We start from the raw sequence: 12,142 nt of genomic DNA, 5'->3' as shown, positions 1-12,142 counted from the left end.
CAAGATATTTTTTCTCACCTCTTCACATGATCCCGAGGACTCCAAGCGAAGCATGCTACTCGGTGTTAAGCCCGACCCATCAATCAAATCACACCTCAACTATCACCTCCCACGACTCATGAGACAGTAAAACAATGAGCGTGTTCCTTTGTTTCTAACAATAATGCAACTTGTCTTCTATTCCAAATGTGTCACGACTCGTTAGATCACATTTCGATAGTAATAGCTTCCTCATGATATTGTTATGGATGGAAGGCCTGGATAGATCAAAATGCCATTTTGATCCAACACCATTATGGGCTTCATATTTAATTAGTGTTGGGCTCAACCCATCAATACCTCAATTGTTGCCCCCCACGACTCATGAGACAGGAAAACAGTGAGTGTGTTCCTTTATTCACAATAATGGTGCATCTTGCCTCTAGTCCAAATGTGCCACGACTCGTGAGACCACACTTGGGCAGTGGCGGCTTCCTCACCATATTATTGTGGATGGAAACCTTGGATAGATCAAATCATTTTGATCCGAGTCTATTTTAGGCCCTTACACTGTAACTTGGTCCAACAAAGTGAGTTAATTTTGAATTATTTGACCAAGACCTCATCACAAAATTGTGTTGCATGCATAACATCAAATGCTAATAAATAAATCATTGCATGCAACGTAGTTAAACAAGCCTCTATGGAATGATCACGAGCCCAACCTATGTAACCCACTGAGCCTGCAGTGAGGCTATGGTCAGTTTAAGGTGGACCTATGCTATTACAAAATATTTTACGTCCACATATAGATGGGCCTTGTAATATCTTCGTAGGCCGCTTTCTCCGTGGGCCTCCTTCTCCGTGGACCTTCTTCTACATCGACCTTCTTCTCTATTGGCTTGCTTAAATATAGAATTCTCACCAAAATTTTCTATACTACTCTCATTACAATTTAAAAGAAATCCCCATCAGAAGTCGGGGGGAGTACATTAGGAGGGAGAGAGCAAGCCTTATTATTCCAAAGCTAAAAATGAGAGGGAAGGAGAAGATAGCATTCCAACCATAAACATAAATATACAATAGGTCATAGACTTCGTGATCATCCATCCATACATTCCATGTAATGTACATCCCATGTAACAAAATGATTCATGATATCCAATATCACATAGTAAGTTAAATAAAAGAAAACACAGGTTCCTAATATGCAATTAAAGGATGATCGTAAATATGTGCATCCAATGCACATATAAATCTAATTAATTATGCAATTTTAATTTTAAAAAAATCTAATTTTATCCAAAACCTAAAAACAATATAATTAATAATAAAGAAAAATTCTAGAAAATTAAATTTATGAAAAATGGTAAAAAATGGCTCAATTTTAGGCCTTGCACCGCACGCTACCATCGTTGCATGTGTGCAAGCATCCCCACTCTATCGCCCCTGCCTATTGCCTACGCGCCGGCCCAGACTCCCTTACCTGCACTCGTTCCTGGCCGTGCGCGCACTGTGCACCGACAACAAAAATTTTACTGAGATTTTCTTCCTTTTTTTTCTGATCAATATGAAATAGCAAAAATAAAGCATAAACCAAACAAGCCATTTTCATATGCTTCAATCATCCATAAATTACAAAAACCAAACAAGCCATTTTCATCATAGAACCAAAATGAAAGCGATAAAACATGCTTAAAAAATCCGTAAAAGCACGTTAATCACACAATCATCAGCCCCTACATTGAACCGGGCTCTAATACCACTTGAAGGATCACATGGTACGGCTCGGGAACGCGCTAACGGAAGCGATAAAATAAAATGAGTAATAACATAAAATAAATGCAAGTATTAAACTATTCTAAGGAGAGTAGCCTTGGAGTTCCCTGGCATTCGATGTACTAAAATATAAATAAACATGCGGCTGATGTAAAAAGCCTAAAACCAAAAAACACAAGGGTGAAAAATGATACTTTTCATTTTTCACGTTCGCTTGAAATATCCTTCATTTAAGGCTCCAAAGTAGTAGCCCTCTAAGTGCATATGAGATACCTCTGTCATATACTGATAGGGGACTCATCCTCTTCTTGGATTTTACCTTTCTCGCTACATACTTCGACTGCACTAGACAAGGTTTATGATGATCATATCTATGACACAATCACCTCTCATACATATCAAAGATACAGTCACTGTATGCACGTGACTGTCGTGATTCCTCAAGTCTAAGGACTACTCCTATACTATTGAAGCTAGGGACTAAATCATACCGATCAAGTCTCTAAGACTTCCATATGATGATCCCCACGAGTCAGTTTAGTCAGTTGACCACCTTGTCAACTAACCCACTTAAATTGTATACATGTCCAACGTCTGTCGCCGATGAAATGCGACACTCATCCAACGAACACAATATTCAGCGTAAGTCTCAGTAGACTCTCGATGCCTAGTCTCAAGGTCCTTGACTTGGTATATTTCAGACCAACCCTCAGAAGTTGGTTTCGTAGCCGGCACCCAATACACATCCCAACTACATGTATATATATATAACTCATTTTAGAGGTTTTCTGAATTTAAGTTTCATTTTATAGAAAAACTTCTATAAAACCTCTTAAACTAAATTTTATATATATTTGAAATCCACCACATAGTCTAGTTAAAAATACATCCCACTAACTTTTTTTCAAAATCGCAGCTGTTAATATTTCATAAACATTGTTAAGACTTAATTCTATGGGACTCATCTTTAACTCCTAAGATTCAAAAAAAAAAAAAAAAAGACTTAGATCTTTAAATTATATTTTCATATTATACAAGTTTTATAAAATTTATTCATAATTTTGATTATTATTTGTCACTTTTGAAAATGATAAAAAAAAAGACTATTTTATTTTAAGTTAAACAATATATTATTATTATGTTCACAAGGGTTCGAATTTTTTATTTTTCATATAGGATAATTACATCATATATATTCAGCATATAACAATATAAAAAAAGGACTAATTTGATAATTTTACAAACTTAAAAACTAAAGTGATAAAATCAAACTTAAGTTAATTGTTTTACCCTCCAAAAACTCAAATTTCGGCTGTATTTTTGCTTGAAAATGGTCAGCAGGACCAAATTGAGACAACAATTAAAGTTTTAGAGGTGTTCAAATAAGAAATAAATTAGATAAAGTGATTTCAAACGAAAACTTTAATAACCAAGTATTTACCCTATTTTAATAAAAACTATTAGGTTCCTGTTAATGCTTACTAGTATTTTGTTCATACATTTTTCACTTAATGTTATTTTTACTGTAATATTGTAATGTTGTGGTAGTCTGTAAAAAGAAAATTGTTCAATTTATTTATATATATATATTTTATATATGATACTTGGTACGTAATATAGTTTTTATCTTTTACTTTATTTTGTATCGAATAATCCGGTAAACACAAAATAGTGCGGCCATAGTGGACTGCTGGGAGTAAAAATGTATCAATATTCACATAAAAATCAATCCATAATGTACACCATTGATGGGTATATATACACCAAACAAGAGAGAGAAAATAACTATTTCTAAGAAACTGCCTATGTGGATAACAACCTAACAAACTACTGACAACAATAAATGAAAAAAATAACAAGATGACAAAAAATAAATAGGTCGCTACAGCCCCCCCCCCTAAAAAAATAAATAGGTCGCTAGTAGTGGAGTTTGTTGGTGAGATGAGGTCGCTGGTGAGATGTATATTTAGGTCGCTACAGCCCCCCCCCCTCAAGATGGAGTCGAGTAAACGAGGCCCAGTTTGCAAAGTAAATGTCCGAAATCAGCAGCAAGGATGGACTTCGTGAAAAGATCAGCGACCTGATCGGATCCACGAATGTGAGAAGGAGAGATGAAACCGAGTTTGAACTGATCTTTAACAATGTGACAGTCAATGTCGAGGTGTTTGGTGAGCTCGTGAAAAATGGGATTGGCGGTGATGTGGATGACAACATTGTTGTCGCACCAGAAGGGGATAGGCAGCGAAACAGAGACATGGAGTTCCCGCAGCACATAGGAGATCTAGAGGAGCTCGCAAATAGTAGAGGCCATGCTGCGATACTCAGCCTCAGCTGGTGAACGCGAGACGATAGCTTGTTTCTTGGTCTTCCAGGAGATGAGCGATGACCCAAGAAACACACAGAATTCGGTAACTGATCGTCAAGAGTCAGGGCGAGAGGCCCAGGACGCATTAGAGTAAGTGCTAAGAGTCTCAGAGGTAGTGGAGGGAAAGAAAAGACCGATGGACGGCGACCCCTTTAGATAACGAAAAACATGAAGGGCTGCATCCCAGTAAAAAGAGCGAGGTGCCTAGAGGAATTGACTGAGTTGTTGGACAGCAAAAGAGATCCGATTGTGAAAAACCGAGATATAGGATGCGACCCACAAGCCGCCGAAAATGATCTGGATCACAAAGTAGGAAACCGTCATCCCGCTCCAATTTGAGACCTGGTGGTAGCGGGGTAGAAATAGGTCTGGCATCAAGCATTGAGGTGTTAGCCAGAATGTCCTGCAAGTATTTACGCTAGGTGGTCTGTAGTCCATGAGAAGAGCGGGCGAGTTCAAGCCCAAGAAAGTACTTAGCTGGTCTGAGGTCTTTGATAGTGAATAAACGATCAAGATGGGCCTTGACAGAATCCTGAGCAGAAGGTGACGACTCAATGAGGAGGATGTCATCAACATAGACCAACAAGGTAGTGAGCTTGCTTGAGGTTCGCTTGATGAAGAGACAATATTCATGGCTCGACTGTTTGAAACCAAAAGCAAACAACTGATTAGTAAGCTCCTAATTTCAATGTCTGGAGGCCTGTTTGAGCCCGTAAAGCAATCTCTATAGCTTGCAAACTTGACCAGCGGGAACGCTAGAGGCCTTTAGGGGGATCCATATAAACATCCTCCTCCAAAAAACCATGGAGGAATGCATTGTTGATATCCAATTGTGCCAAAGGCCACGAATTGGAGGTTGCCAGTGCGAGGAAGATCCGTACAGTAGTAGCCTTAGCGACTGGTGAGAATGAATCAAAGTAGTCCACCCCCTCGATCTGAGTATAACCCTTCCCACCAAAAACGAGCCTTATAGCGATCAATGGTCCCATCAGGATGAAGCTTTAGCTTAAGCTGATGGTACGTTTTCCAGGCGGCAAGGTCGTCAAGATCCAAGTTCTGTTTGTAGCCAATGCCTCCAACTCCTTAGATATAGCCTCCACCCAATTTCTATCCTTATAAGCCTGCAAATAACTGTTAGGCTCATGTAAAGCATATAAGTGAGCGACAAATCTAGAATGTGCACCAGAGTACGACGCTGAGATACAGGAAAAAGAAGTGAGGGTGCAGTTGCAATCGTAATCTGATAGCCAGGATGGCCTACAATGAGGTCGCTGAGATCTACGAAGTGGAATAGAGGTGGGAGAGCTTGGCACTGGATCAAGAGTAGAGGGAGTGACCGCGGTCGGGGTAGGAGGGGTCGCTAAGTCGCTCGAGGGAGCAGGGGGGTCGCCAGGTCGCTCCAAGGAGTAGGAGAATCAAAGTCATCTGCAGAAGTGGTAGCGCGATGGGATCAGAAGGCGAGGTAAGGTTGGAATAAGGGAAGATGTGCTCGTGAAACACCACGTCCCTAGAGGTAAAAAGGTCATAGGAGTCAAGAACATAGACTTTGTAGGCTTTTTTGGTTTGGCAATAGCCAAGAAAGATACATTTCGTGACACGTTTATCAAACTTTTCTTGTGAGACAGAGTGTTGGTTGCGAAGCACATACAACCAAACATGCGGAGTCGTGTGAGGTCGGGTCGTTTATGATAGAGGATTTCATATGGGGATTTCCAGTCAAGGATAGAAGTGGGTAGTCTGTTGATGAGATAGGTGGCTGTGAGAATGGCTTCCCCCTAAAACTGAGTGGGTAAATGTGATTGGAAGAGAAAAGCCCTGGCAATCTCTAAGATTTGCTTATCTTTACATTCTGCGACCCCATTTTGTTGAGGGGTATAAGGACATGAGTTCTGGTGTATAATTCCAAGGCAGTTAACAACGAACTACATTGGTCGTTAACAAATTTTGATCCATTATATGATCGAATATATTTCACAAAGGCACGAAAGTGAACTTTGATCATATTTAGAAAGTTGGTCAGTGTTTGAGGAACTTGGGACTTATATTTGAGTAGGAAGGTCCAGGTCACACGACTATAGTCGTCTACAATGGTAAGGAAGTAATGACACTCGGTCAGTGGAGCTAGGTCCCCAGATATCTGTGTGTAAGAGTTTAAAAAGACTAGCAGAAGAAGGGTACTAAGGGCAAAGGACAGACGATACTGCTTAGCTATGGGGCAAATATCACACTGATCATTGATAGAAGAAACATCGAATTTAATAGATTGGATATGTTTAAGTACATTGGATGAAGGAGGCCGAGTCTTCTATGCCATAACAATGTGTTACAAATGTGAGCAAAACGGCAAGAATTAATCACAAGAGAACTAAAGGATGAAACATCTATAAAGTACAGATTCCCAACTTGGTTTCCCACAGCAATGGTCCTCTTAGTCCTCTGGTGCTGAAATGCACAACAGGAAGCATGAAAAACGACCTCAACAGGTAGTGAAGAGCAGATCTTAGGAAATGAAAGCAAGTTAAATGTAAAGGAAGGCACCAGCAGCACAGGTGACAGTGAAGTTTTTTTCTATGGTGATGGTCCTGAAATGAGTAACTTACTTGGTGGAACCATCCGGAATATGTATTTAAGTAGGATGTGAGATAGGGGTTAAATTTTCAAGGGGACAAAAGTTACCGCACATATGATTAGTCGCCCCCGTATCTATAATCCAGAAATTAAAACAGTTAGCTCCAAAACTCATAAGGGCAATATCAGTACCTGTGAATTCATCCAAGCGACCTCTTCCTTTCGTGCGACCTACCCCATCTGGCCCTCTAGACTGCATGCTAGTTCGCATAAGCTTAAGCAGCTCCTGCAACAGTTCCTCCTTAGCATCAGGTCGCCGCGGTATCTCCTTTCGGGTCGCTACTTCCGCTGCGAACCCACGCGCTACACCTGTATCTCTTTTATGTTTATCCACCAACTCCTTGTACCGTTCAGGCATTCCATGAAGTTTAAAACAGGTCTCCCTATTATGTCCTATTATGTCACAGTGCAAGCATTGCTGGGTTCGCTTGTCCAGTGGAATATACAATCTCTTGTAAGGTCGCAGGCCTCCCTTAATATTCAATGTCGCGTTCTCACCACTATCTGCGAGCTCCATCTGAACACGTTTTTGTTTTTTCACGCTTTGTATCATGGAGTATGCTTTGTTTATGAAGGGTACAAGATTCATGACCAATAATTGATGTCTCACCCCATCGAACGCCTCATTAAGTCCCATAACTAATTGCATGAGTTCAGTAAAGGCTGTTGTTTCAGCCACGACCCCCCAAGCCCCACAGGTGCACCCGTTGCAAGTGCACTGTAGCATCAGCTTTAGCTCCCCCATTTCATCCCATAGACGTTTCATGTTGGTGAAATATGTTGATAGGGAGGATTGAGATCTAACCATAAACTCCTAGAGGACTTTGTGTACATACAAGCCTCCACGATGTCTTTGGAGATGGTATTGAGCATCCATGTGGTCACCATGCTGTCCACTCTAATCCACTGTTCAAAAAATGGGTCATCAGTATTCAGTTTGCTGTAAGTGTCATCGATAAATCCCAGCTTCATCTTGGCACGTAGAGCTCTCTTGATCCCGAGCTCCAATTGAGGTAGTTGTTGCCGGTCAGGGGTGCACTCACCAAAACCATCCCAGGATGGTTAGAACCACGAAGTTGCAATTTCTACAGTAATGGGTTTCCCCGCATCTCCGCTGTCGCGACATTTCGGCCATTCAAAAACACAACGTAAGAGGGACCCTCAAACGCCAGAAAACGTGTATGTAGAGACCTTCAAATGAAACCTCTGATACCATGTCGAATAATCCGGTAAACACAAAATAGTCCAGCCATAATGGACTATTGGGAGTAAAAATGTATCAATAGTCACATAAAAATAAATCCATAATGTACACAATTGATGGGTATATATACACCAAGCAAGAGAGAAAATAACTACTTCTAACAAGCTGTCTATGTGAATACAACCTAACCAGCTACTGACAAAAATAACCAAAAAATTACAAGAAAAAAAAAAACGACAAAAAATAAACAGGTCGCTGTTCAGGAGGTTGCTGGTGGAGGTCGCTGGTGAGATGAAGTCACTTGTGAGATGTATGTTCAGGTCGCTACATTTTGGTTGGCATTTATTAATTTTAATAAGGATACATATATTGTAATTTGTAAGTAGAAAAATGTAGTTTATAATGTCAAAATATAATAACTAAGTGGAATAAATCTTTTTATATTAACTAATTAAATGCTATGTCTGTGTAAAAGTAATAATTTCTTTTTTATTTATGAAGTACCTATTAGATTTTAGTTAAATAATTTTTACTTATAGATTTAATTTATTATAATAATATAATAGTATTATTGAGCTAATATGAATCACATGTTTTTTTTACTGCTGGTAGATAAAAATAAGAACATATCATATATAAGAAGACATGCGTGATGTAACAGATATATAGTATTCTTAACTCAATAATTAAAAGCAAACATCCAAAATATACATCTACTTAATTTCAAGTTACATCAGCTGATTGTCTTTCTAAAAGTGGTCGAGAAGCTGTTCGTGGAAGAGAATTAAAGATTGAACATGTAAAGGACTATTCTTTCCATCCCATTTTCATATGTCCCCTTATTGGAATACATCCTTACAAACACCACACACGGCGTCGACAATACGAAGGAGAGTCACGGCAACTGTATGGTATAAAAGCATCTTCACATTATAAGCTTCGTGTTCCAGCTTCAGCTTCAGCACCTCTTTCCTGCCAAAACACTTAGACAATTCATAATCTTCCAAGGGCTATTTCTGCATGGATGCATCCGATCCATCCGATTATGATTTCTTCAAACGTTTACAAGATAAGCTTGATGAGGTAATGCCATGGATAGGTAGGTATATCCTGGCAGCTTCTGCAGTCTGCACGCTTGCAATGGCAACTGATGCCTTGAATGGGATCAGGTCCAGGAAGTTGTGGTTCCCTTGTAAATACTTCTCTCTTGATGCCACTTCCTTAACAATATTAGGCGTGGCAATGAAGCTAACGGTGGACCTTAACACTCTTTTGCTGATGGATTCTGATGCGCTCGCAAGGCTCAGCAGTTTGTTTTTTATGTCAGCAGCAATGGCTAACTTTATGTCATCTTTGGGTTCCATGAAAGATAAAGAGATTCTAATGAACGTCGTCGCGCTTGGGATTCTTGTAATAACGATCGTGGTTAACATTTGGATACAAGTTTTTCAGTTGGAAAGCTTTTATCGCGGCAGCACTTTCGTCAACGATCAAATGATTCCTACAATTTTGATGCTTCTTTTGCTTATCATGTTTGCTTCTTCGGTAATCACACTTCCAACCAGCAAAAAGAGTTTGGAGTTAAAGTATCAAGTGATGCATAAGGTGGCTATGACGGAAGAAGGGATGGTGAAAAGGGGGCAGGGGTTTAGAATTGACAAACGGATGATTAATGGAATGAAGAAATACTGGTTGATGGCGGAGACTAGCAATCCTCAGTTTGTGATGGCACGTTCCATCTTGTGCACAGGTTCAAGTGTTACTTGCTTATTCGCTGCCCTATTTTTCCTATTCAATTTCTTTCCAGAAAATCTGTTGGAGTTTAGGGAACAAATCAAATCCCACTCCGTGTATGGAGATAACACAAAATGGATTCTATTAGTTCAAATAATTGGAACGCTAGTGGGAACAATTGTGTCTTTATGCAGATGGTTTACTGCTGTCAGATTCAAGTGCCTAATGACTTGTCATAGAATTAGCTTTAGAGAGGAACTCAAGATTGAGGCACACTGGATCCAAACGCTTGTATACTGGAGAGATAGCTTCTCGGATTTGCAAATTCAAGACAACAAGTGCAGGAGGTATCTCCATGATGCAAAATGGTTTGCTCTAACTTTTCTCATTGGAGTTCAGATAATGATAGTTACAGTAAGCAAGCTACTTGTCCTCATCCCTGCCTTACTTGTAACTCCATTTATCTTGTTCTTCAAGAAGTTAAAGGCTCAACTTTTGTCCAGACTTACGACCCCAAATAATGATATCAGATCTGAATCAGGAGGTGACACAGAATTGAACCTCAACCGTTTTGTTCTTCTACTTGATGGTGAAGCGGAGCTACCTGAAAAGACCCTAAAAAACATTTGTCGCCAGGCAGATAAAGTGATTGAAATGGGTAAAGAACAACAACCACAGAAACTAATGCATCTCCTCAATAGATTCGGCAACTTTAGCGGGGTAAGAGAATTTGACAGCTTTCAAGTTCCAAGTCTACATTCTCAAGAGCCTCCAAATTGTTGGAGCCTTCCGATAGTGACTCTTACAAGCATCGCTATTTCACTTCCAAACATTGCCAATAATCACAAGGCCACACAATTAATGAGCAACGTGAGTGAAGGGTTGTCCTTGGTCAAGCTTATAGAGAAAACAGTCTATGAAAACGATGAACTCCTGAACATCAGAAATGCTACAGAGGTTTCGTGGGCCGGGGTTGCATTGTACAGGATGTGGCAGAGGATTGATCTCAGGAGGATTTCTCTTACATGCAAAAGCTCCAAGAATGTATTACAAGAGCTTTCTAGCAATGCTGAAAGAACAATGGTGGATTTCAAGAGAACAACGAACGATATCCTAATGGATAATCCTTTGAACTGGCCGACTAACATTATAGCAGCCAATTCAATGTATAGGATCTGTCAAACTATTCTGCTCTCATGCCAAGAGGGAAAGGAGCAAACTGATGATGGATTATTTGAGAGATTATCTGTCATGATTGCAGATATTCTGGCAGCTTGTTTTACAAATTTACCTCATGTAATAATAACCAAGTGCCACTCGAATGCCATAGAAGAACGAGAGAAGAGTGTCCACGAAGCGTTTCTCCTTCTTGGTAAAACGGGACAAATTTTTGAACTTCTTCAACGACAAGAATGGCCATATCTGAATCATGATAAAGCAGCATACATCGAAGAGTGGCGCGCTTCATTCTTGCAGAGTAATGATAGTCCTTCGACCTCATCAACTTCAACTGATGAAGCAGCGAAATGTCTGTTCTTAAGTGCGGAGCAACTAAATGTTATGGTGGAATGATAAATCGTACAATGGTAATTCTCCCGGACAGAAAACAATCCAGTTATAACTTTCTTCATTTCTTCCAGGGAGACCATTTTGTTGAGGTAAAATGCATTCCACGATTTGGGAAGTGTTAAATATTAGTGCTTCCTTCCTTACACAATGTTTCCGTTCTTAGCTATAGTAGTGACATGTTATGTTAGTTTGTTAGCTCACTGCTGCTTTAATCACTATATATATATATATATGCTTGTGATGCAATGCTATTATTTATCAATAAATAAAACCCCTTTTTGCTAGTCTACTTTATCTTTTACTTCAATTCTATTGAACTATATATCATGTTTTAAAAGTACAGGACATATTCGATAACATCGATCGGTACATATTTAAATCGATCCTTATCAATCCAACAATAGATACTAGTTTTCGTAGCATATATGTATCACCAATAAAATAATATATTTTGTTGACCGTATTAAAGTATTATCCCCGATAATATCTAATAACATCAAATTATCATGAATGTTGTATACATTAGTGAAATTTATACTTGTTTGCTGAAAGCTCTTTGACTTATTCAATTAATGTACTGTTAGATGTATAGCGATATTTTCTTATTGCTTTTGCTAATGTACTATTTTTTTTACTGCAACTCCAAGTTTGATGAGATAATGTTTCATTAAGTTTTATTCTTAACCTTCTAAATATATATTAATGAATAGTAATTTATGTCAATTTGCACTTAGTTTTCTAATTTATTGAATTTCCAATGCATTTTTATTTTAATAATCCCTCGATATATAATATCCTAACACGTTGCATCTGATGTAGAACAATCCGTATCAATATTGTTCCCGATACTTCTACTTTGAACTATGCTAATTGGTATATTCATA

The 12,142-nt window shown here is 39.0% G+C and overlaps 1 protein-coding gene across 1 annotated transcript; it reads left to right on the top strand.

The window, feature by feature from the left end:
* On the top strand, positions 8,976 to 11,261 carry LOC105162231. The gene has a single exon (XM_011080225.1). It carries the CDS (start codon positions 8,976 to 8,978, stop codon positions 11,259 to 11,261), a length of 2,286 nt encoding a protein of 761 aa, XP_011078527.1.

This window comes from Sesamum indicum, linkage group LG5 (assembly GCF_000512975.1).
Source record: "Sesamum indicum cultivar Zhongzhi No. 13 linkage group LG5, S_indicum_v1.0, whole genome shotgun sequence".
NCBI classification, from domain to species: Eukaryota; Viridiplantae; Streptophyta; class Magnoliopsida; order Lamiales; family Pedaliaceae; genus Sesamum; species Sesamum indicum.
Note: the sequence above shows the minus strand (reverse complement) of the source record. Positions and strands in the feature narration are given on the sequence as shown.

Excerpts from the sequence above, each read along its gene's own strand:
- LOC105162231 (XM_011080225.1), top strand. The coding sequence starts at position 8,976 with ATGGATGCATCCGATCCATCCGATTATGATTTCTTCAAACGTTTACAA.